This window comes from Anarhichas minor, unplaced genomic scaffold (assembly GCF_050575085.1).
Source record: "Anarhichas minor isolate MPS153535 unplaced genomic scaffold, ASM5057508v1 ptg000040l, whole genome shotgun sequence".
NCBI classification, from domain to species: Eukaryota; Metazoa; Chordata; class Actinopteri; order Perciformes; family Anarhichadidae; genus Anarhichas; species Anarhichas minor.
In genome coordinates, this window is record NW_027466486.1 from 2,412,974 (window position 1) to 2,434,468 (window position 21,495).

Genomic DNA, 21,495 nt, shown 5'->3' on the forward strand with positions numbered 1-21,495 from the left:
AATGGGAATATGTTGTTGAGTGACAGTGGGATGGAGTCATAGTATTTATTTTTATTTGCATAGTTTCCTAAGGAGCACTGTAGAGTTATCAGAAATCACACAAAGAGGAAGAAGAAGAGGAGGAGGAGCGACAGTATACTGGCAGACGCATCACACTTCAAACAGGCGAGGTGGACACGGTCAAACTGCCCTGAACATTACTTCCGTACTCTATACGTACCTATATATAATATATTTCCATGTTTTCTGTATATTTTGAATATTTGTTTAAATGTGGTCACCTTCTGCTCTGACAGAGGATTGCTGTGGCTAAGTGGGAGGGGAGAGGGAGGGGGGGGGGGGGGGGTTAAACTATATACTGGAACGATGTCTTCACATTTCTAAGAGTTATGTATCTTGCCTAGGTAAAAGTATGACATTGTATTTTATTTATTTACTGATATCTTGCTCTCACTCGAGTTTTCACCTTTTCAATCAGAAAAAAAAGAAGAAAAAAAAACGTGTTGCTGCAGAGGTAAATTCAGAGGTATTTTTGTACTCTTCCTTCCATGCACTTTGCTGTATAGTTCTATTTATGGAGACTTCTACTTGTACACGTGCAAAAGGCCAATATTAAAGGTGTCACTATGGACTGAACAGAGTGCCTGTGGAGGGAGAGGCGTTGGCTGCAGCCGCCCACACTGACGAGCTCTTCGCTCAACTCAAGAGTTTCTTCCTAAAATGGTGCATAACCATTTTTAAAGCTGCATTAATAGATTTCTGGCCGCTTGGGGGCAGCTGAAACCTTATAGACCGGCATCACATCGATGTGTCAGGCGCCTTGATGTTTTGTGCCGGTGAGGTCTATAGAAACCTGAAGTCCTGATGCTGCTAGCTGTTGTTTCGCTAGCCCCTGTATCTCAGCACAAAATGTAGGGTTTCTCTCATCTGTATGTCTGAAAAAGGTTAATCATGTTCCTGGGTTCCACTTTTTGAAAATATATAAATGAGTATCTACAAAGTTCAACGCTTCACGATACCTTCAAATTAAACAATTCATTTGTTACAGAAAGCTATTGCCCCGACAAACATTTTCCTAACTTTCTGCCATAAACATGATATACACCAACACTATCTCATAATGTAATTTTTCCGACTATTTAGCTGTAATTTCTGCCGTCAAAAATCTGCTAACTTTAACCATTCGAGGTCAATGCTTAACCTCGACCATCTCGCGAGAGTTTCGCAAATCAAGGGTTACCATCTAGACAAAACCGTTCGGTGCTTTCTGACTACTATTGTTACAGCTAGCCGTTCGTCTCGCCTGCGGACTATAGCCTCATTCTGTCGACCTGGTGACATTTAACTTGCAATGGTCCGAGGTTTACGGAAGCATGTTAAATGCCACTGAAAACAGATTTATACTTTTTATTGTTATTATTGTTTACCTTAATTTCCTTGTGCTTATTTACACCTCCAGTAGACACACGTCAGTGTTAGCATTTATTTGGAGTCGTGTTTTTTAAAACCTGATGAATGTTAGTCCAATTTGACCTTTTAGCTTTGTTTTGTTGACTCCTGATGGAAATATCTGTCTCTTCAGCTGCTAAATGCTCCACTTTGGTCACAAGCTGGACGCTATCTTTGATTGATGTTTGGTGCTGTGAAGGTAGCGTAAACTGCTCAAAAAATTGGAACTGAGGAGAACTGGCAGACTTTGGGGTTTTTCAATTAGTGCAGCTTTAACAAAGAAAAATCTTAATTTTCTTGACATTACATAAAATCAAGGTTGTTCCTATATCAGATGTGTAGGTGTTTTGTTGGCAGCACTTCAAAGAAAATGACTCAAATTTGGCTTCATGTTTTTCCGTAACAACCTTTGCTCATTATGTAAAGAGTGGGTGTCAGTGCTGCTCATTTTGGATTGAAACTCTTCAGTGAAGAAGCAGGTGTGGGTGTCAGAGCAGCAGATAGCTCCAGGATGAATATGAAGGTAGCCTGATACTGAATGCTGTTTAACACACGACTGGTGCTTTTTTAATAACAAGAGTAAAAAAAAAAAAAAAAAACACAAATTACACTTTTAAAACTCCCAAGAAGCAGCAGAAAAATATGTTTATAACTTAATTTGAATAAAAGTGTATGTTAGTATATAGTAAATCGATTCTTGGCTAATTTAAAAATCACCCAAGAGATTACCAAAGAGGTGTGATGAAACATCTGTTTAAAAAAAATGAAATAAAATCAAAAGTAAACAAAAAAAAGAGTAACAGTAAGTGGCAGTAACACTGTATTTCCACGAGGGGGATGTCAATCTCCAGTCCCTGTGGTCATCCCTTCTTCTATTTCTCTACTAGCACTCTTCCTCCTCCTCTTCCTCCTCAGTGTTCTTCCTTTGTGGTGGGCAGTGTTGTAAATACGTCTCGTGGCTGAATCGGATGCCCCTTTTCCTGGCCCTGGACCACACCTGCTCACCCCACTCCGTCTCTATCTCTCTAACACATATATAAACACACACACACACATTAAGAGTAGAGTGAGGGGTCTACTGCTGCACAAGAGGGAGGACACTAGGCTGACTGTCCCATTCAGAGGCAACACAAAACCCACATTACATCATTTTCAGTGTATGTTTACATAGACACAGCATAGGTGTACAGGGGGGCATGTCAACACGACTCACATCTCATCTAACAGGATATCTGCAGTCGCTTCATCTCAGCCAGTGTCAGTGGAAGTGTGACGTTTTTATTATCTTCTTTTTGGGGCTCACTGTTTGCCCTTTCCCTTGTTCAAATCCTAAAATATTTTCAATCTCGAGTTCAGCAGGTATTCATGATGTCAAGGAATTGCCAGTGTTCTTAGTTTTATCTTCGCCTTTAACGGCTATTTGTATATTTCATTTGGTTGTATTTTTTTTATCTGTCGGGGATGTGTTGAGCTGAACGTCAACCAGTGTGTGATTGTGTGCTGTGTATGTCGCCAGGCTGTGCGTCCTCTTCGCACTCGTGTGTGTGTGTGTGTGTGTGTCTGTGGATGTGTGTAGGTGTGTGTGTATGTGTGCGTGTGTGTGTGCATGCACAGGTGGGGTTGTTCTTCACAGGGGCTCTAAATTGGTTATGTCATTGTGTCTTAAAAATACATGTCTTAATTCTGTAAAAGATGAAAAATATTTATCATTCACGTCACCTCTCAAGGCACCAGTCTACCTTTTCCTTTTGTTTCTCAGCCTGCGGGGTAGAAGTGAAATATCACCGTGTAGGAATTGGACGAATGAAGTTGTGAAACACTGAGGAAAGCTTAATTGATCGGGTGAATACTGTTCTTTTTAACTTCTTTGTTTTTTCTGGCCTGCGATGAGATGTCAAAATTTAAAAAAAGCAAATTTCCAAAGCTGACGGTGTTTTGAGATCAACCCGTTCTGTTTCTTCTACTGTGGAATAAAAGCAGCTTTCTGGTTCACAAGTAAACTCTAGTTGCACTGACTAAAATCTAAAAACTATTAATCGTATCGTCACTGTCCACAAATTATCTTTTCAGGAATGAATAATAGTTTTTTTGAGATTATATGTTTTAAAAGGTTTCCACAAACAAACCAAAATCCTCAAAACTCACGATAACAGTTAAAAAAAATCTCCAAAAAATGATGTTATTTGGAGTTTCACAAAACAATAGTAATGGGTTGCATCAGTGCATGCTGTTATTTAATTATGTGGCAGTGAAAAAGCACAAGCGTGTCGTCCCAAACTGGTCACATGGAGGTGTGGATTTCTTTTTGTGACACACGGTTCCTGGCATGGATTAAATGAAATATGTTTATTTGGAAATGGCACGTTTAATTTTGCTTTTCCCATCCATTCCAGACACTAAGTGAAACAAGTATTTTGTCCCATTAAAAACACATTGTTCTCATTTTGTAGATGCTCTTAGTTCATTTCTGTGAAACCAGTTCTCTGTCTATTATCTCATAACTTTATATCAATGCTCTCCATATCTGTTGGTTGCACTTCACTGCATATCTTAAATAAATTGAATTGAATATCTGCATCAAAATCCAGCAAAGCCTCCTGGTAGTGTTAAATCAGACCACATGTTGCCTGCTGTGGGAGGTTTTTGTGTTTTTCATAATGCTGTTAAAGTAGCTGAGAGCAGAACGGCAGAGGAACTTTGTTTACAATTTGCAAACTGCTAAATATTTAGTTGTTTTTTTTCACGGAGGCAATGGTCCTGTAAACTGCAGAAAAGTAACAGTGAGGTTTTTGTTCAAATCTGAAGTTTATTCTGGGATTTCCTGGTACATAAAAGCTCAAATAATTATCAAAGGGTCCTGTCTATCTCACTTTAATACACTCTGTCTTTCTCTCACCCTCACAAGATATAGCCTTAAAAATGCCCTCCATTGTGCCCGATATCTAATAAAAGAGCTTGATCTTAGAAGAAAAAATCTAAATGCAGAAGAAAGCTGTCACATGTATGGAAGAACATCTCCGCGAGAAAGAGAAAAAATATATATACAATAAAGATCATAATAAAACAAAACAAGTAAGAGATAAAAAGACAAAACTTTGACTTCTCTCATCATTTTTACTTAGTGAGCTAAAATGTAGAGTTGTATTGTACTTTTGACTCACTGTTTAAAAAATGTGACTGAGTTAGCAAGATTTGACTCATATCTGATAATTTTTACTATGTCATTATTTTATCTCACACTTTTGACTTATATTTCATAATTCTTACTTTGTAAATTAAAACTTTCCCTTTTTCTCATCATTTTGACTCATTGTTGGCTTTTCATAATTCTGATTCAGTATATCATCATTTTCATATAGTATGCATATTGACTGGCCAACAGTATTTTTATTTTTAATGTGACTAACTTTCCATCTGGTTTTTTTTCTTTCACTGGCACAAATGGGCTTCCATACATACGTTATCTTCTCTGTCACAATTTCCCCAAATACATTCTTGTTTTATTTACCACCTCTGTGTGACTACTCTGATGATATCCCGTATCCATAAATACAAACCCTAAAAGTGCAAAATCCTCATGAAATGTGTCAGGAAGTGGACTGAAGTTGAGTTGGATTCGTCACTCGTGCTCTTTGGCTCTTTGGCTCATTGATCCATTTTTGCAGACCAAACACTGAAACACTGTTATTGCATCTGCACTGTTCGTACAGGACAGGTTTACCTGAACTGTCCTCAAAGCTCAAAGAATATTCCTGATGTCTCACCACATCACATTTAGGGTTTATTTCCTTGTGTTGTTTCTCACGGACAGGATGGAATTTAATCAAGTAAAAAAAAGAAATTTGAGAATCTCTGAATCCTTTTTAAGAATCTGTTTCTAACAGGAGGGACTTTTGTTTGACTTTCAACTACACACACACACACACACACACACCTGATCCTGTCATCACATCACTGAAGTAGTTGGGATTGTTCATTTGACTGTTTGTTATGTTGACTGTTTTTTACTCCTTTCTATGGATTCTGTTTTTATTTCAGGGAATTATGCATGGAATTTAACATTAGTTGAGTATTTTGTTATGTTTTGGTAATTTTTGTTTTTTGAGGGGGGGGGGGTGTCAATAACTAAATAAAGGAGACAATTTGAAGAAAAGAAAACGCTTCCTTGTGTGTGTTTAATTGGCGTGCAGCCGGTTCACGCTGTGAGGAGAGAGGGGGACCAGCGTTTGACGCTGAAGAGGGCGGGAGCTAAACTGTTGCTGACGTGTCCGTGCACCAATAGGAAGCCGGGGATGACTCGCACGTTGGTACAATTGGCTTAAAAATAAAGACGACTGCGTCCGATGGGTTGCAGCGATGATTGGGTGAAGGATTGTGCATTGGAAACCATCAAGCTGGAGCTGCGTGTTTGTTAGCAGCCAGCGGCGACTGAAAGACAGACGATGCTGCAGAATGGTGCTTCTAGTTTCCTGCAGTGTTTGGGTGCGGGATTAGCCGCTACTTAGCGTGTGTGTGTGTGTGTGTGTGTGTGTGTGTGTGTGTGTGTGTGCAGACGCTGGGCGCCCCAGAGCTGCCAGCCGCGTCAGGTGGATGCGCCTGCAGTGATCCAGGTCGCCCCTATGGATCGCGTCCATGGATGTCTTCAAACCCGCTTTGGACAACAGTTTGAGTCCCAAGGCGTCCGTTTCCTCGTCGGAAGAAGCAGAGACAGATGTTTTTCGCTGGCCGAGACCGGATGATGGCATCAGCGCCGCGCCGGATGCGGTACCCGCAGCGCCGGGCTTCTGGACGGCCGTGTTCGACTACGAGGCGACCGCGGACGACGAGCTCAGCCTGCGGACGGGGGACCTGGTGGAGGTCCTGTCCAAAGACTCCCTGGTGTCCGGAGACGAGGGCTGGTGGACCGGTATGATAGCAGACCGGGTTGGCATTTTCCCATCCAATTATGTGAGCAACGGGAACGGCATACCGGAGGAAATACGGGACACCTCGGAGCAGCAGTACTCACTGCCTCCTCTGCACCGTGAGTATCCCATTGTGCTAAACTAGCACAGGGCTGCTGCTGCTGTGTGTCTCCCCCCCTTGTCTTCTGTCAGAGGGCCAGAGACACAAACCCACGTTGAGAGTGCTGTGTCATGGTAGGCGCAGTGCACTCTGGTTGGCCTAGAAACAGGCTGGCCCAGGCATCCTCACAGCTTCTGGGCCGTTATTCATCACACTGCCTGTCAGACCCAACAGCCAGCTGTGATGCACCCCACCTCAAATTGCAACGCACAATGTTGGTTGCATCCTCAGCAGAAGGATCATCTAACTGGACATGCAAGTCCTGTGCGTGCAATATTACCATTAGATATTGTATAAAGCTATTATTAGGCTCTCAAAGGAAATACACTGGCATGGTATGCATGCAATGTCACGGTGACTGGTGGTGTTTGCACCAAGATTGTGCTGCAAGAGAGAAAATGCTCCTGCAGCTAAATGTGCAGCCAAGGCCTCAGACAGATCCAGTAAGCAGAATCAAAAGCAAATAAAATGCACTGCACTGTGGGATCGAAAGTGAGAACCCTTTGGTGCCAGCTGTGTGCAAAAGGATGCTCTTCAGCAACAAAACCCCGCCACAGATGATTACAAATCTCATATCAGCTTGAACAGGCAAATAAAAGTTGCATTTTAAGGTTGAACACCATTTGTTTTGTCGGACCGGACCACACCGCCTCAGCTGTCTTTGTTGGCTTTCATCTCCTCATACTCTGCAGCAGCTGGCCTATTTTCACATCCCATCCCACCTGAAATATTCATCAAGGTCAGTCTGCTTAGTAGACTGTTAGGAATCCACAATATTGGAGTTTAAAGCCACAGACATAAAGGCTGCTGTTCACAACATCACACACACCTTTTCATTTAAACTCTTTCTTTCTTCCATCCTTCTCCTACCGTCCCAGCCAGACTTGAGGACAGATGCTCACACTTGTGTAATAGCAGGAGGGGTAGTTCCACCACATCCTGTATTTGGGGCAGCGGGGTGGCTTAGTGAAAGCATCCTTCAGCTGAATGACCTGGTTTTGAGGTCCTTGTTGGCAAACATTTGCCTTCCTCAAGAGTAAAACCGTGACCGACCCTGACCTTTTAATGTCATTGGAAAGGCTTGTGCAAAAAAAAAGTACCTGCCTTATAAAGACCAATGTTGAGTGATGAGATTGTAGTTGTTTTGTCTCTCTAAATCTTTGTCTTCTATTCCTGCATCCCTCCTCAGTCCTGGAGATTGATTTCTCGGAGCTGACCCTGGAGGAAATCATCGGCGTGGGCGGTTTTGGGAAAGTCTACCGCGCAGTGTGGCAGGGCTCAGAGGTGGCGGTGAAGGCGGCACGGCGGGACCCCGACGAGGACCCGGAGCAGACTCTGGAGAGCGTGCGTCAGGAGGCCAAACTCTTCGCCATGCTCAACCATCCCAACATCATGGGTCTGCTGGGGGTGTGTCTGCTGGAGCCCAACCTGTGTCTGGTCATGGAGTACGCCCGGGGCGGCCCCCTCAACCGGGCCCTCGCTGGGAAACGCATCCCTCCGTGCACGCTGGTGGACTGGGCAGTGCAGATCGCCCGGGGCATACTGTACCTCCACAGCCAGGCCATCGTCCCCATTATTCACCGGGACCTCAAGTCCAGCAACAGTAAGATTCCCTCTCTCTTGCCATCCCATGGTTGTTTCTGCTTTCTGTTGAGAATTTCTCCCAAAATTACGCATGATTTTAGAGCCAACAGAACATCAATTTTGATTATTTTAATAGGAATTGTTTGTAAGGTTTGGTGATTTAGTTTTCGGATTTCTTCTAAAAAAAGACAAACAAAACAATTCTAAATACAATTTCCTAAAGTCCAATGTGACGTCTTCACGTTGCTTATTTTGTCTGACCAACAGTCCAAAACTCAAATATTTAAAGTTTACAATTGTATAAAACAGGCAAGAGTGATATTCCCTCACATTTGAGAAGCTGGAACTAGAGAATGTTTAACATTTGTTTTTCTTTAGAATTTGCTTAAAATGATAAATCACTTCTCAAAACAGTTACTACAAATTATTACATCTTTTTTTTTTTTATTATGGGTTTTTAGTCAGAACCATCTTTGAAACACCACTGTGGGTTCTAGCAGCTTCTGTACCATTCAACGTTTTTGTCAAATGATAGGCTACACTAAAAACTGATCAATATGAATAATACTTGTTATTTACAGCACTAGTCCTTTGTGTCCTTAGTGTGTTTTTTGCATAGTTTCAGGGTGAAACTTTCATCAACTTGATGGGGAATCAAGAAATTGCAGTATCATCAGTCTTGTGGCAAAACCTACAGTATCCTGTAATATAATTATGGATACTCATGTTTCATCCATGCTTTCTGGTGCACGCTGTGATTTGCAGTGATAATAATCACTGTTTGGAAAAGAGAGCAGAAAAGCAAAAGGAGTTTGCATGTATGTTTGTGGAGCAGTTGTAATCTTGCATTTTACCCAACTGGATCCCCTAAATCCCAAGCCTATTACTGAGGATTTGTCCAGCGCTCGGCCCCAGCCTCCTCCCTATTGGTGGCTCCGACTGTACACACAACCAGCTTCTTGCCTGCCATTGGCCCTTTCTCTGATGATCAGCTCAGGCGCTTCACTTCCAATAGGCTGCTTTAAAGTGTTAAGTCAGGCTAACCAGTTGCCATCCTGGGCTCTCAGGGGAAAACCCATGCCCGCTTCACAACACAGGGCAGTGCATCATGCCAGTCCACTCTTTTACTTTTACTTTTAATCCTTGCAAGGGTCTAATCCAGAGTTTTTCTTTCCTTTCTTACCTATGAGATCACATTTAGGTTCTAAGAAGCAGTTTTTATGTGATTAAAAACCAGTATGTTATTCTTTTCGAGGGGTTTTCTGGAGCAAAGAAGGAGTTCTTTGTCCATTATATATACAATAAAATAGGATATATTAGGACATAACAGTTTAAGAAATCTACATATGACCTCATTTTCTTGTCAAGTGGGACCTTGTGTGGTCTAAACCACTGCGTTGAGAAACTCTAATCAGTGATTACAGAAGTTGCTCAGGATGTGGCACACTGAGACTCCACACTGACTCCACCCTGTGACGCATCCCTGTGGCGATGAAGTGGTTGGTGGCGATATGAAGCTCGGTCCCTAAAAAAAGACACAAAAGTAAACGTTTCTTTCCTGCAACTCTATAGCATTTTTGTTTTCTCCAAGGCTCATAAACTCTCTTTACAGCTTAATTTCCAGCCACATTAGCATTGTGGTTCCAGGGACGACAAAGACGGTCAGTCGGTCCACCAATTGTGTCCAGACTGAAGTATCTCAAGTATGGGATGGATTGTCATTGAATTCTCTACAGATACCCCAAATGAGTTTGGTGATCCCCAGACTTCCCTCTTGCATCATCATGAGGTTCCCTTTTTTTAAAGATAAATTTAACAGTGTAGAGACAAAGCCTGGAGATGGGGAGAGAGGGAGGGGTATGACAACTGGAATCGAACCTGTAACATTGTGGCATACGCTGTAACTGACTGTAACCACTATAAAGGCCCACTTTGGTGATTTTGAATAAAATGTCTCAACAACTAATTGATGAATTACCATTAAATGTGGTACACTTGTCCCACACAAAATTACTGGTCCAATACTTTGTTTAATGAACAAATATCTGCAAAACTATTTTTCATATAGTTTTCAAACATTCCAATCAGCCTGGGATATACTTAGTATTTAGTGCTACTTAGCAAATGTTAGCATGCTAACTAAGATGAAAACCATAATAAACATCAGCATGTTAGCTTAGTCATTGGAAGCATGTTGGCACGCTATCGTAAGCTTTCATCTCAAAGCATCCCGGTGCTGAAGTACAGCATCATGGTGCAGCTAGCATGGCTGTAGACGGTATTGATTTCACTATTTATGGAATACACCTAATATAAAAGCCTGGTTGTACACCACATCTTGGTGTTTCTTTTTCCACTCCTGGTGAAACAGCGGCGGTTGAGGTGCACCAGAGACCGCTCAGAAAGGAGACTGAGAGTCAGCTTCTTGTTTCTGTATCACATGGCTTTCTTTTATCAATTAACTCCAATGGTAGAAGTGAATATGTCCGATTCTTTTGCTTCATAGTCACCAAAAAAAAAAAATTGACCCATTTAGTACAAGCTACATATCTTCAGAACAGTCTGACACTGAAACAGGATTTTTCAGACATACATGTCCGGGGAAAATTGACTTTGTTCGAGACCTTTCTCTGTCTCAGCAACACAATCTCGTGTGATCTGACAACTAACGTTTGCGAACGCCCAAGCTAACTCATTTTGGTCATGCTAAATATGGCTGTTGGCTGTGTAAATATCTAATTTTAGCAAAAGAAAATATGAATACATTATGCAAATAGAACCCGATCTGCTTTTATCCATCCACACGACGTTCACAACTTTCCAAACGAGGTGTGGGGGATGAGGAGGCGAGGTGAGCACGCCATGGCCACGCCCACTTAGGAGACAGGAAGTGTAAATACCAATTCAAACCATTGGTGGAGCTTGTAAAGCTTTTGTATATAGAGCATCTGTGGGTGTGCTCTGTACATCTTTCCCTGACTTTAATTAATGTGATCAATATGTGACACCAGAGCATGGACATTATTCTTTCCATAAAAAAATCTTTTGGCAGCATCCAACAAACTCTACTTTTGCTGACGTGAACGTTTAAAACGCTAAATCTTGCAGCAAACCTTCAAAAACAAAAGGTGTGATAGCACCAAACACTACTTGTATTTTTATTTGTAAGCCACTCAGTAATTTGTCATTTAGCAGTCTTAATCACTTAATCCGCAACAATTTTGTTTGGTTTGTACCTTCAACCTTTCAACTATCTCTGCTGCCTCACACAACATGCCCTTTCGTAGATGCTCTTATCTAAAGCACTGTGCATTACAGTGAGTGCATATGTTTTGCCTCAGGGGGGGAGTCAGCCGTGTTTGTCTCATGTTCTGCCTCCTGAGCTGCACAGGAGCAGGATTTACTTAAGCCACACGTCTGGGTTTGGGTTTCTTTAGAAAGTGCCTCTGTAGCATCAGAGCCGCATGAGCAGCAGATGAAGGGGTGCTTGATGTGCACCGCAGCCTGCAGACACACCCTCTCCACTGGGCACAGCCACAGCAGATGGCCTGGCATTGTGGATCTGAATGGGGGAGAGAGAGAGAGAGAGAGAGCATGTGGTTAGGAGGAGTGCTGGTTTGTGCATAGTGGGTTGTTTTTTAGAGCCTATCAGAGCAGATGGGTGTGTCACAACAAGCTATTTCTGTAGTTTAACTGTAGTATTGTTGTTTGTTTGAAATGTCCTGTTACTCAGTGAGATCATTAGCATTGATCAAAGCCTGTTTTTTTTCTTTCTGCTGTTGTAGTGGCTCACTGTCTTTTCATTTCTCTTTTTCTCTACTCTGCTTTCATCCTTCCAATCCTTTCATCATGGCCTCTCACCAACCGCACCCTGTTTTTGTTCATCCACCATGTTTTTGCGTTCCCCCATGCGTTGTGTTTTCCCTTCCCCAACGTTACAATCCTTGTGATGATGACCTGAAACCTTTTTACTTTACCGTCAACCCACCTGCCAACTTGCATCCTCCCCCCCCCCCCCCCCCCCCCCCCCCCCCACCACCACCACATCCTCCCAACCCTCCTCCCCATCCTCCAAACAACATCCCCACATCATCCTCTCGCTCCACCGTCCCCGACCACCTCAGTCCTGATCCTTGAGAGGGTTGAGATGGAAGACCTCAGCAACAAGACTCTGAAGATCACAGACTTTGGGCTGGCTCGGGAGTGGCACCGCACCACCAAGATGAGCGCCGCCGGCACCTACGCTTGGATGGCTCCCGAAGTCATCCGCTCATCTACGTTCTCCAAGGGTAGCGACGTTTGGAGGTGGGCAGAGGAAGAGAAACAAGCTGCACCAGGTGGTAGAACTGGGCTGAGAAACGTCAGACCAAAGAGAGAAGCAGTTTATTCACCCTGCACAAGGAAAAGTTCAGCTCTGGCAGCAGTTGCTGTAGTAACAAAGCACAGATGAGGCTAAAGAGTACATGTAACTATAAATATGCATTCAACATTGACTTTATCCGTGCAGCACGAAAGTTCATCTTGTGTAGATTTATGTTAACACAGTCTGGTACAATACAGTGTGATATAGCACTGCATATTTCAATTCATCTTTTTCTTTTCTATTTGAAGATTTAAAGACTTATTTGTCACATGCTCGTACATTAAAAGCAGTGAAATGCAGGTTGGCATACTCTTGAGTCTGTGCTAAACGGGCTAGTATGCAATAAAGAAATCAAGAGTAAAGATGAGAATGAGGAAAATAAATATAAAGGATGAAAATTTCAAGATGACACATGTAATATCTAACGGTTGAGCTGTATGTTGGCTACGTAAAGGTGCTCTTTTAGTTGATCCAAAAGATCAATTATCGAAATAGTTTGATTCATTTCAAAATGATAATAATAAAAGTCGTATTTTGAGCAAAAATGCCAAAACCTTTAATGCCTTTAGCTTCTCAAATGTGAGACTTTCTCTAACATTGTATAAATCTTTGGGGTTTGGACTGCTGGGAGTACTAAACAATCAATTTAACGACATCACCCTGGACTCTGAGAAACTGACTTTTCTATGGAGCTAACGATTCATGGATTCAATTGAGAATACCAGCAGGTTAATAGATAACGTAAATAATAATGTCTCGGCTCGAACTGCAGGGTAAACCTGCTTTAGAACACTGGAGCTAATTGGCTTTTGCTCTGTATATGAACCTCATGATGTTTGGCAACTTTTGAAATGCAGTTCTTGCTATTGTAAGACCACAAAATCAAAGATGACGCAGCATACGTGAATATCCTAGTATGTGATTCATTGTCACAGTGCAGTGATGCTTTGGTGTTGTCTTTTTTTCAATACATTTTGAGTTTTGGACTTTACAACGCTCTGGAGTTATTGGAAATGTCTGGACCAAAAATCCAGAATTAACAAAGTGAATAGACAAGTAAAAAGAAAGAAGCAACATTTGAACAATGATTTAGAGTTTGAAGCTTCCTTCAGTACGTTGACATTCAGACTATTCCAGACAGCCCTAGCTTAAAGGCAAGTGTAGAATAAAAGTTGGTCAAATGATGATCCTAAATAATTTCAATGGTTTGTTTTGACTGGTTTAATCGTCACATGATGGTTTGCATTAGACAACACAGTCTGAAAGGTTCATTTCTTCAAATGCTACCGCTTGCGGTATTTCCAGGTATTATTTGATCCCTGTCTGATGTTCATTTGGGTTTATTGATTGATAACAGGACCAGTGACTCACTAGGTAACTAACAACAAATCCATAACTCTTATCTTAACACACTTCTTTCTGGTCTGTTTGATTTGTTACGGGTCTTTTTCTCACAGTGCATCAGTGTGTGGTTTTGGCAACAGTCTCACGGATCTGTTAGCTGCTGCGCTACTCTGTTGAGATTTTCTTATTTTGACCTTTTCTGTCTCGCCTTGGTATTTACATGAGTGAAAAATAGTGCCATTCTAATCCCCTTTTGACATTTATTTTCAAACGGCGTGCTTCGCTGTAGACTCTCACTATATTTCAGCAAACATCCTGCTTGACATTCATATATTCACCCACACATTTATTTTCAGAACCAGATTGTCAATTGTGCAATATTGAAATAGTATTTCTAAGTATTTACAGATTAATTCAGCACCTATATTTATGTTTTTCTCCCTTTTTTAACGGTAAAGTTTTGGCGTGCTGTTGTGGGAGCTGCTGACGGGAGAAGTTCCCTTCCGTGGTATCGATAGTCTTGCAGTGGCTTATGGCGTGGCAATGAACAAGCTGGCTTTGCCCATTCCCTTGACCTGTCCTGAGCCCTTTGCACGTCTTCTGGGAGGTAAGAGATACTAAGTACTTTTATGCTCAAAGCCAAGAATCCTCCTCCAAATAAGATGGAAATTATTTGAACTGTGTCCAAACATTTTGTACCGGAGAGCCACGGGCAAACATAAGTGTCTGTTTATGTGCCAGAAAGATACCGTTGAACATTTATTATTAAAGTAGTAAAGAAAAGTTAGTTCAACAACTGCAGCTAGAAAATCCTCTGAATTCTAACCGAGTAGCATCGTATAAACAGAATATTCGATCACTTTCTGGAACCATTTGAAGGTCCAAAATATTTTTTTGCTGAGGCAAATTTGGCTCACGGTTTTGAGACCGTTTCATCATGTGCCACAGAATGCTGGAGCTCAGACCCTCACTCCCGGCCGCAGTTCCCTTTAATTCTGGACCAGCTGACGGCCATCGAAGAGTCCGGCTTTTTTGAGATGCCAGCAGAGTCCTTCCACTCTCTGCAGGATGACTGGAAACTGGAGATCCAGGAGATGTTTGATCAGCTTAGGACCAAGGAGAAGGTAAAGATGAGACATTCTCTACTGACATACATGGTGGAATATATTTGCATTGGGACGTTTAAGGTTGGGAGTTCATTGCAGCTGTTTCACAGGTTCCATCGATTTTTGTTCCCTCAGGAGCTGCGATCGTGGGAGGAGGAGCTGACCCAAGCCGCGCTGCAGCAGAAATGCCAGGAGGAGGCGTTGAGGAGGCGCGAGCAAGAACTGGCCGAGCGGGAGATCCACATCCTGGAGCGAGAGCTCAACATCATCATTCACCAGCTCTACCAGGAGAAGCCCCACGTGGAGAGCCGGCAGGGCAAGTTCCGCCGCAACCGCCTTAAACTCAAGGATGGGAACAGGATCAGCTTACCTTCAGGTACTGCAGACAAACTGCAGTGTATGTCAACAGTATGCACAACATATCATCTGGAATATTGGTCATCATAATAATCAAGATTTTTTGAATTGTATAGACGTAAGCTATAGAGGCTATTACCTAGTTCATCATCTTCATATTAATAATACTTTTTATCTCATAAACATGTCACACCCACCTCCAGTTTGAGTTGAACTTATTTTATCAGTATCAGCACCCATACCTCAAATAGTGTGATGTCATCAATATCAAGGAAACTGTCAATCAAACATTGTGATATTTGAGCTTGTTGGTGTTGCCAAGCCTCGTCCCAACAGTTCACTTAATTTGATGAGCTTTCTGTCCAGCTTGTAGGCTGATTAGGTGACTCAATTGTAAAATGCACAAACAAAAAAATGTAGATAGTGTGAATGCAGGCAATTTGTCATTGTAGATGGGAAATTGACCTTTAGCTAAGCCCCGCCCCCTGCTGCTACTCCTTAAAGCTGTCAGAGCTGCCATGGAGCCCATACAGTCAATAACTTCACTCCCTGAATAAATATTGTCTAATATTTGGCAAAACTGAAAAACGATTTCAGAGAGAAGCAGATAGAAGGGTCTACAATAAACATACGACGGATATGTCCAGGATATCAAACTGATGTTAAAAAGACAAAGCTAGAAGCTAAAGCCTATAGAGGACCTAGAGGATCTGTCTGAAATTCCTCCAGTCTCCTTCCAACCTCTCCGGTCAACGAGTATCTCTCTAACACAACGTTTAACCATGACTGTCTTCAAATTATGCGATCGCTTGAGTCTATGGAGCAGATCCGGATCCGATGCTACGCTATGATTGGCCAGTCTGAGTTCGAGGGGCGGGACTGATGGACTGGTCAATGGACAATTAGATAGCAGATTAAAAAAAGGCTGGTTAGCCAACACTAGAGCACAACAGAAATGTTGATGAACATATGTTTAATGTCAGTACTGTATTTAGGCGTGTGATTAATGTTTAGCTGTGCTGTACCATCATTGCTTTGGTATATTGTTGCTATGACTTCCCTGCGTTGAGGATATCTGCCGAAATTTGAACAAATATAATATATGCAATTTGCTTATTGTTATTTAACTAGAAAGTTAAATACAGCATCTTTAGATATTGTTATTATTAGATTTTCATAGCATCATATTCCTTATTTAATGTGTTGTGTTTTTTTAATCCTTATTTAGATTTTCAGCACAAAATCACAGTGCAGGCGTCTCCCTCACACGATCGGCGGAGGAGTTTGCTCAGCAGCGGTTCCAGTCCACCGAGCAGCCCGCCGATGCTGTCCCGCCTGAGAGCCATCCAACGTAAGCGCCGTCACTGTCTTGTGTTTAAAATTGTATTTGATTTAATTGATAGTTATTACCATGGAGCACAGAATTTGTGTATTCTCCAATGATGTCTCAAATTAACGTGGTTTTCTCCGTTCAGTTATTCGTTACATTTAATGTTTGCCCTTGATATCCGTTCTCATAATGTTTTATTTTTCCAGTCACTCCAAGGGAGGGATACACAGCCCGGGGTTGCAACACAGGTTTCCATCAGGATGAAGACGAGGGTGAGAGGAAGGGCTCCAGGGAAAAGGGCAGAACCCGCGGGTGTGGCCCGTACAGGGAGCACAGCGCTGATGCCACGTGAGTCCAGAAATAGTCCCACCTTCTCCAGATAACCGTAATGTTTTCAGTTAATGTTTTTATGCCTCTGCGTCGATGACAGCTGTGGCAGGAGGCATCATGTTTTCAGGTTGTCCATCTGTCTGTCTGTCTGTCATCCCGTCAGGCTGTGTGTTTATTTGTAAACTACAAAAATATCTGTTTTCCATCCTTTTAACCTGACAGTGTGAAGCCTCCCCATGAAGGCAGCAGGCAGCGGTCCTGCAGTGCCCCAAACCTTCGCAGATCCCCGAGACACAGTCCAGCAGTGCCTGGAGTGCCAAGCCTTGTGGAGATGGGTAAGCAGGGCCATCTCCCTCTGTCTGACATACAGTTTGCACACTCCACATGATAACACAGCTGCAGTCTAAAGGTTAACGCAGTGGCTGACTGGCTGGGAAAACATGGAAGGAGGAAGCGAGAGATAGATAGTTCGCTCACACACGGCTCTTAGTGGTTGACCAAAGCTCACAGATGTGCATGTTTGTGGCTGTGTGACTGTAAACAAGCTGATCCCGAAAAAGCATCATGCACACTCGGCAAAACAAACTTGGATACGGAATTCAGGCCTTAAGATTTCCGTGGCTCGTCCACTGTGCAATATCAACGACATTCTCTCTGTGAATATATCTACAAATACTGGTTTCCTATGTATCTGCTTCAGTTTCCATGCTTTATAAGACAATATGAATGATCCTGTTTACAGAAAATGAAGACTGCTGCTTCACTACTGAGCCAGGAGCAGCACCTGATCAGTCCTACCTCTGCATCCCCTTCCACAAGGAGGGCCACACGGCTGCTGCTGCTGCTGACGGTGATGGAGATGAGTACTGCCCCAGCGGCCAGGTTCCAGGAACACCACCATGCAGGAAGAGTCCCGGTGGGGGCCGGCGGTCTGAGCTTGTCCTGCTGGGCTGTGGAGCTCTGCTGGCAGCCGTCGGACTGGGCTGCAACCTGCTGACTCTGGCCCAACCAGAGGAGAGCATCAAATCAAGATGGGAAGGTTTCTTCCACAGAACAGGGGGCCAGAGGCGGAGCACCAGCCCCCCGACTCGCAGACTGTTCCGGCGGGAAAGCCCGCTGAAACCTTCGGCGCCCTCGCTGCCCGAGCGAGGCTTGCCCTCCTCTTATACCCTGCTGTCCTTATCATCGGTGTCCGACTGCAACTCCACCCGCTCACTGCTGCGCTCTGACAGCGAGGAGCTGTTGGGCTGCCGCCCTGCCTCACCGCTCAGACAGCATCCGGCCGTCCAAACTCCGATCAACCCGCTGGTCAACACCCACCTCGAGAGCTTCAAGCGTAACCCCCGCCAGTCTCTCACGCCCACACATGTACCATCTGTCCCCAGTTCCGCACGTAGCCTGCGTCGAACACCATCAGACGGCGCCATCAAGAAGAGCTGCCCTTCTTATAATCTGGAACCATTGCCAGAAAAAACAGCATTAGAGAACGCAGGTAAAGTCTGGCGTCTTTTTTTAATTCTAACATGTGCAGTCATAGGAGTGTTTGTTATGTGACATTCAGTTCCCTCATAGGACAGCCTCAATCATACAGTATTATTGGCATGATAATAACCAACCAAAATATTGGTCGAACCCAAAAGAATTCAGTCTGGAAATATTGTTATTCTTCTCTCTTCCTCTTCACAACAACAGGCTTCAGAGGTTTAAAAGAAGACTGTCCAGAGGTCCCCCGGCTCCCCGATCCGAATCTTGTGTTCCCTCCAACTCCCCGTCGTCGCTGTGCTCCTGAACGCCCCAAAACCCTTGACTTTGTGGCCCGGCCTCGGCCGTCACCACGGGCGCACTGCGATAGGTTTTGGGCGGACGCGAGGCCCAGGGGAAACGGACAAAACCTGGGTAACGGCGAGTCCCCCGCCCACACCTCCAGCACAGAGACTCCTCCGACTGTGGAGTTTGGTAGGGACCCGGCGGTCCTGCCCACCCCCATGGAGGCCCCGACGCCCTACTCCCCCCGAAAGAAGGAAAACCTGTTGGATCGGCTGGATGAGGTACAGTGCCGGGATGGAACCGTACCACTCTGCAGACCGGAGATCAGCTTTCCCAAAGGCTCCCCATACCGCTACAGACCTGGATTCTGGTCCTAACTCTGCCCCGTACAGCCCTTCACCGGTCCAACACAAGGAGGGGACTGTCCCTGCTGTTAGCCTTTGGATTCCCACAGTTCTGGGTCAATTAGCAGTGACGGAATGAATCTGTTCTAGCTTTAATCAGGACTCAATGGGGGTGGCTCACCTGTCCACTTCTACAATATTGCTTTTAAATTACAGAAAGTCATTTACTGTGAATATTTTATCTCACACTTACTGCAATTTGTGATAATAATTCAGATACCCAGGTTTTGCATTAGAGTGACAGAACTTTCTTGATTTCTCTCACTTACACAGAAACCGTTCAAAATTATTTATTTAGGAATAAGCCAACTATTGGCTTTATGGCAGAACAGCATTGACAGTTTCATAAAGCTTTGCATACTTTTTTTTTTTTTTTTAATTTCAAGCTTGAGTTCCAGATTGTGCATTCAATGAAGTGCACTTTTGGAAAGCGTCATGAATGTAAAGCTTCAGGTTTCTTCCATCGTCAAAAAAACTCTGTCTCTGATTATCCGTAACTTGTCGGTAAACGCATCTTGTTATTTGAACTCCTATGTATAGTTCACTCTCCTGTGCCGGTGGCTGATGGATTTCGAGTACCTGTCATCACCAATCACTTGTACACAGCAATATCCCAGGAGATGGAGACGGGGGATGTTGTTGTATAATATCAGCACCTCCTTTAACCCGCCGTGTCAGTACAATAATGTCTGACACCGTCTCGAGCCCTGCACGGTGAACTTTACTATAAAGAAGAATGTCGCTGCTGCATCGGGTTTAAACTGGGACCGAAATGCTGTCAGGAAGTTACAACCAAATATATGAGAGAGTTAAATTCCCCGTTGAGTCCGTTCTTTGTTTGTGACCCTGTCGGAGCAGCTTGTTTGGGTCCCGAGCCACCAGTTGAGAAACATTTCTCCCAAACTAAAAAGGGAACGTTGTGTTTGTAACTCTGTAAATTGTCTGCCTCATAAGTTGTTGATGAAGATAGAATGAGGGATGTAAGTTAACGTATGAAAGTACTGTTGAATGGCACACAGGTGAAGCAGGCCCTGGTTGCGTGTGGAAGTTCATTCCTGATTATTTATATTTATTTAATTGTATTTATTGATTAATTATTTTGTATTTATTATACTTATTTATTTTTATAATTCATTGCATTTGCCTTGATTTTTGACACTTGTTAATGTCTATGAATGTTCTTAGAGTTAAATGTGGCTTCAAACGAGATGGAGCCACATTTTACTTGCTTCATATTGATTTGTCAGTTTCACGCATTTAAAATAATCGGGTTGTTGTTTTCAACATCTTTAACAAGGGTGCGACTAGCTTCAATCCTACTATAGAACTAAAGCTGACGCGATGAGTTGCTGAATCAATATTATGAAGCGAAAATATCAAACATTCCCGATTTCCAGCGTCTCAAATGTGAGAATTTGCTGTTTTTGTTCATGTTTTCTCTATTTTTCAGACTGTTATCCTGAGAAAACAAGCAATTTGATGACTACACGAGCTTACGTGAATTGTGAAGGGCAATTTTTAATTGAGAAAATAATCAACAGATTAGTCAATATCTAAAATAATCATTAGTTGTCGCTCCAAATACAAAAAACATCAATCAAATCAAAAAAGTTATTTAACTGAGCCTAATGCATTAAAACTGGTCTTTGCATTTGACTTGTGTTTGTCTGGACTAGACTGGGATTGTTTGAAGGGAATTCACAACACTGGAGGAATTTCCGGAAGTGCCAAGTTACTGATGCAGTCACGGGTGGGAAATCCCACCTGTCGACTGTCAAATGTGTCAGGAGCTAATTAATGATCAATTATTAGAAAATACAAACATGACTCTGGTCTTCACGCCTGTTTCTCTCTTTTCATTTTCAAATGTTAAGTGGCCTCTCAGCCTGGCGGACGGCATCCTCTGAGATTTGATCCGTCCTTATTCCCGAGAGTGACCCGATGTACGTGTAAACGCGAATGCTTTTTTTTGTTTTTTCTCTGAGGACTGTGCAGAATGTGAACATGCTCGATGTACAAACACAGTATTTCAACTAAGAGTGCTAGTTGAAACAAAGCTTTCTTGTCTGAGGTGTAGCCAAGGTGTCGTTATGTCTGAAATGTTACCACGAATAAGCTGATCTTGCTGTTGCTGATGGACATTGTTCAAGTTGGGAATAATACCGTTATTGACTGACTTGTATTTGCACTGGAACACACTGATTTGAGTAAAATCATAGTAAACAATCCAACTGGGTCACCTTTACTCTTATAAAGCTCTGTGTTTCCTCGTTGAATTAATGTGTATAAAATCTATATTTTTATAACATCAATGAATCACAAGAGAGAGCGATGTCTCCTATGAAAGAGGTCTTTCACAGCGATGAACCAATCACCTGACTCCCGTGTTAAAGCATC

General features: G+C 42.9%; 1 protein-coding gene across 1 annotated transcript; it reads left to right on the top strand.

The window, feature by feature from the left end:
• The first annotated feature begins 6,081 nt into the window (after positions 1-6,081).
• Positions 6,082-21,465, top strand: map3k9 (mitogen-activated protein kinase kinase kinase 9). The gene is made up of 11 exons (XM_076107979.1): positions 6,082-6,472; positions 7,703-8,116; positions 12,222-12,402; positions 14,263-14,411; positions 14,753-14,928; positions 15,046-15,286; positions 16,496-16,618; positions 16,804-16,945; positions 17,150-17,262; positions 17,670-18,419; positions 18,620-21,465. The coding sequence occupies exons 1-11, from the start codon at positions 6,082-6,084 to the stop codon at positions 19,069-19,071; spliced, it is 3,132 nt and encodes a 1,043-aa protein (XP_075964094.1). The 3' UTR covers positions 19,072-21,465.
• Positions 21,466-21,495: the final 30 nt, after the last annotated feature.

What these genes read in the sequence shown, in the direction of transcription:
- map3k9 (XM_076107979.1), top strand. Translation starts at nt 6,082, where the DNA reads ATGGATGTCTTCAAACCCGCTTTGGACAACAGTTTGAGTCCCAAGGCG. An exon ending in CTTTGCACGTCTTCTGGGAG is followed by an intron (nt 14,412 to 14,752) that starts GTAAGAGATACT and finishes CATGTGCCACAG; the next exon opens with AATGCTGGAGCTCAGACCCT. An exon ending in GAGCACAGCGCTGATGCCAC is followed by an intron (nt 16,946 to 17,149) that starts GTGAGTCCAGAA and finishes TTAACCTGACAG; the next exon opens with TGTGAAGCCTCCCCATGAAG.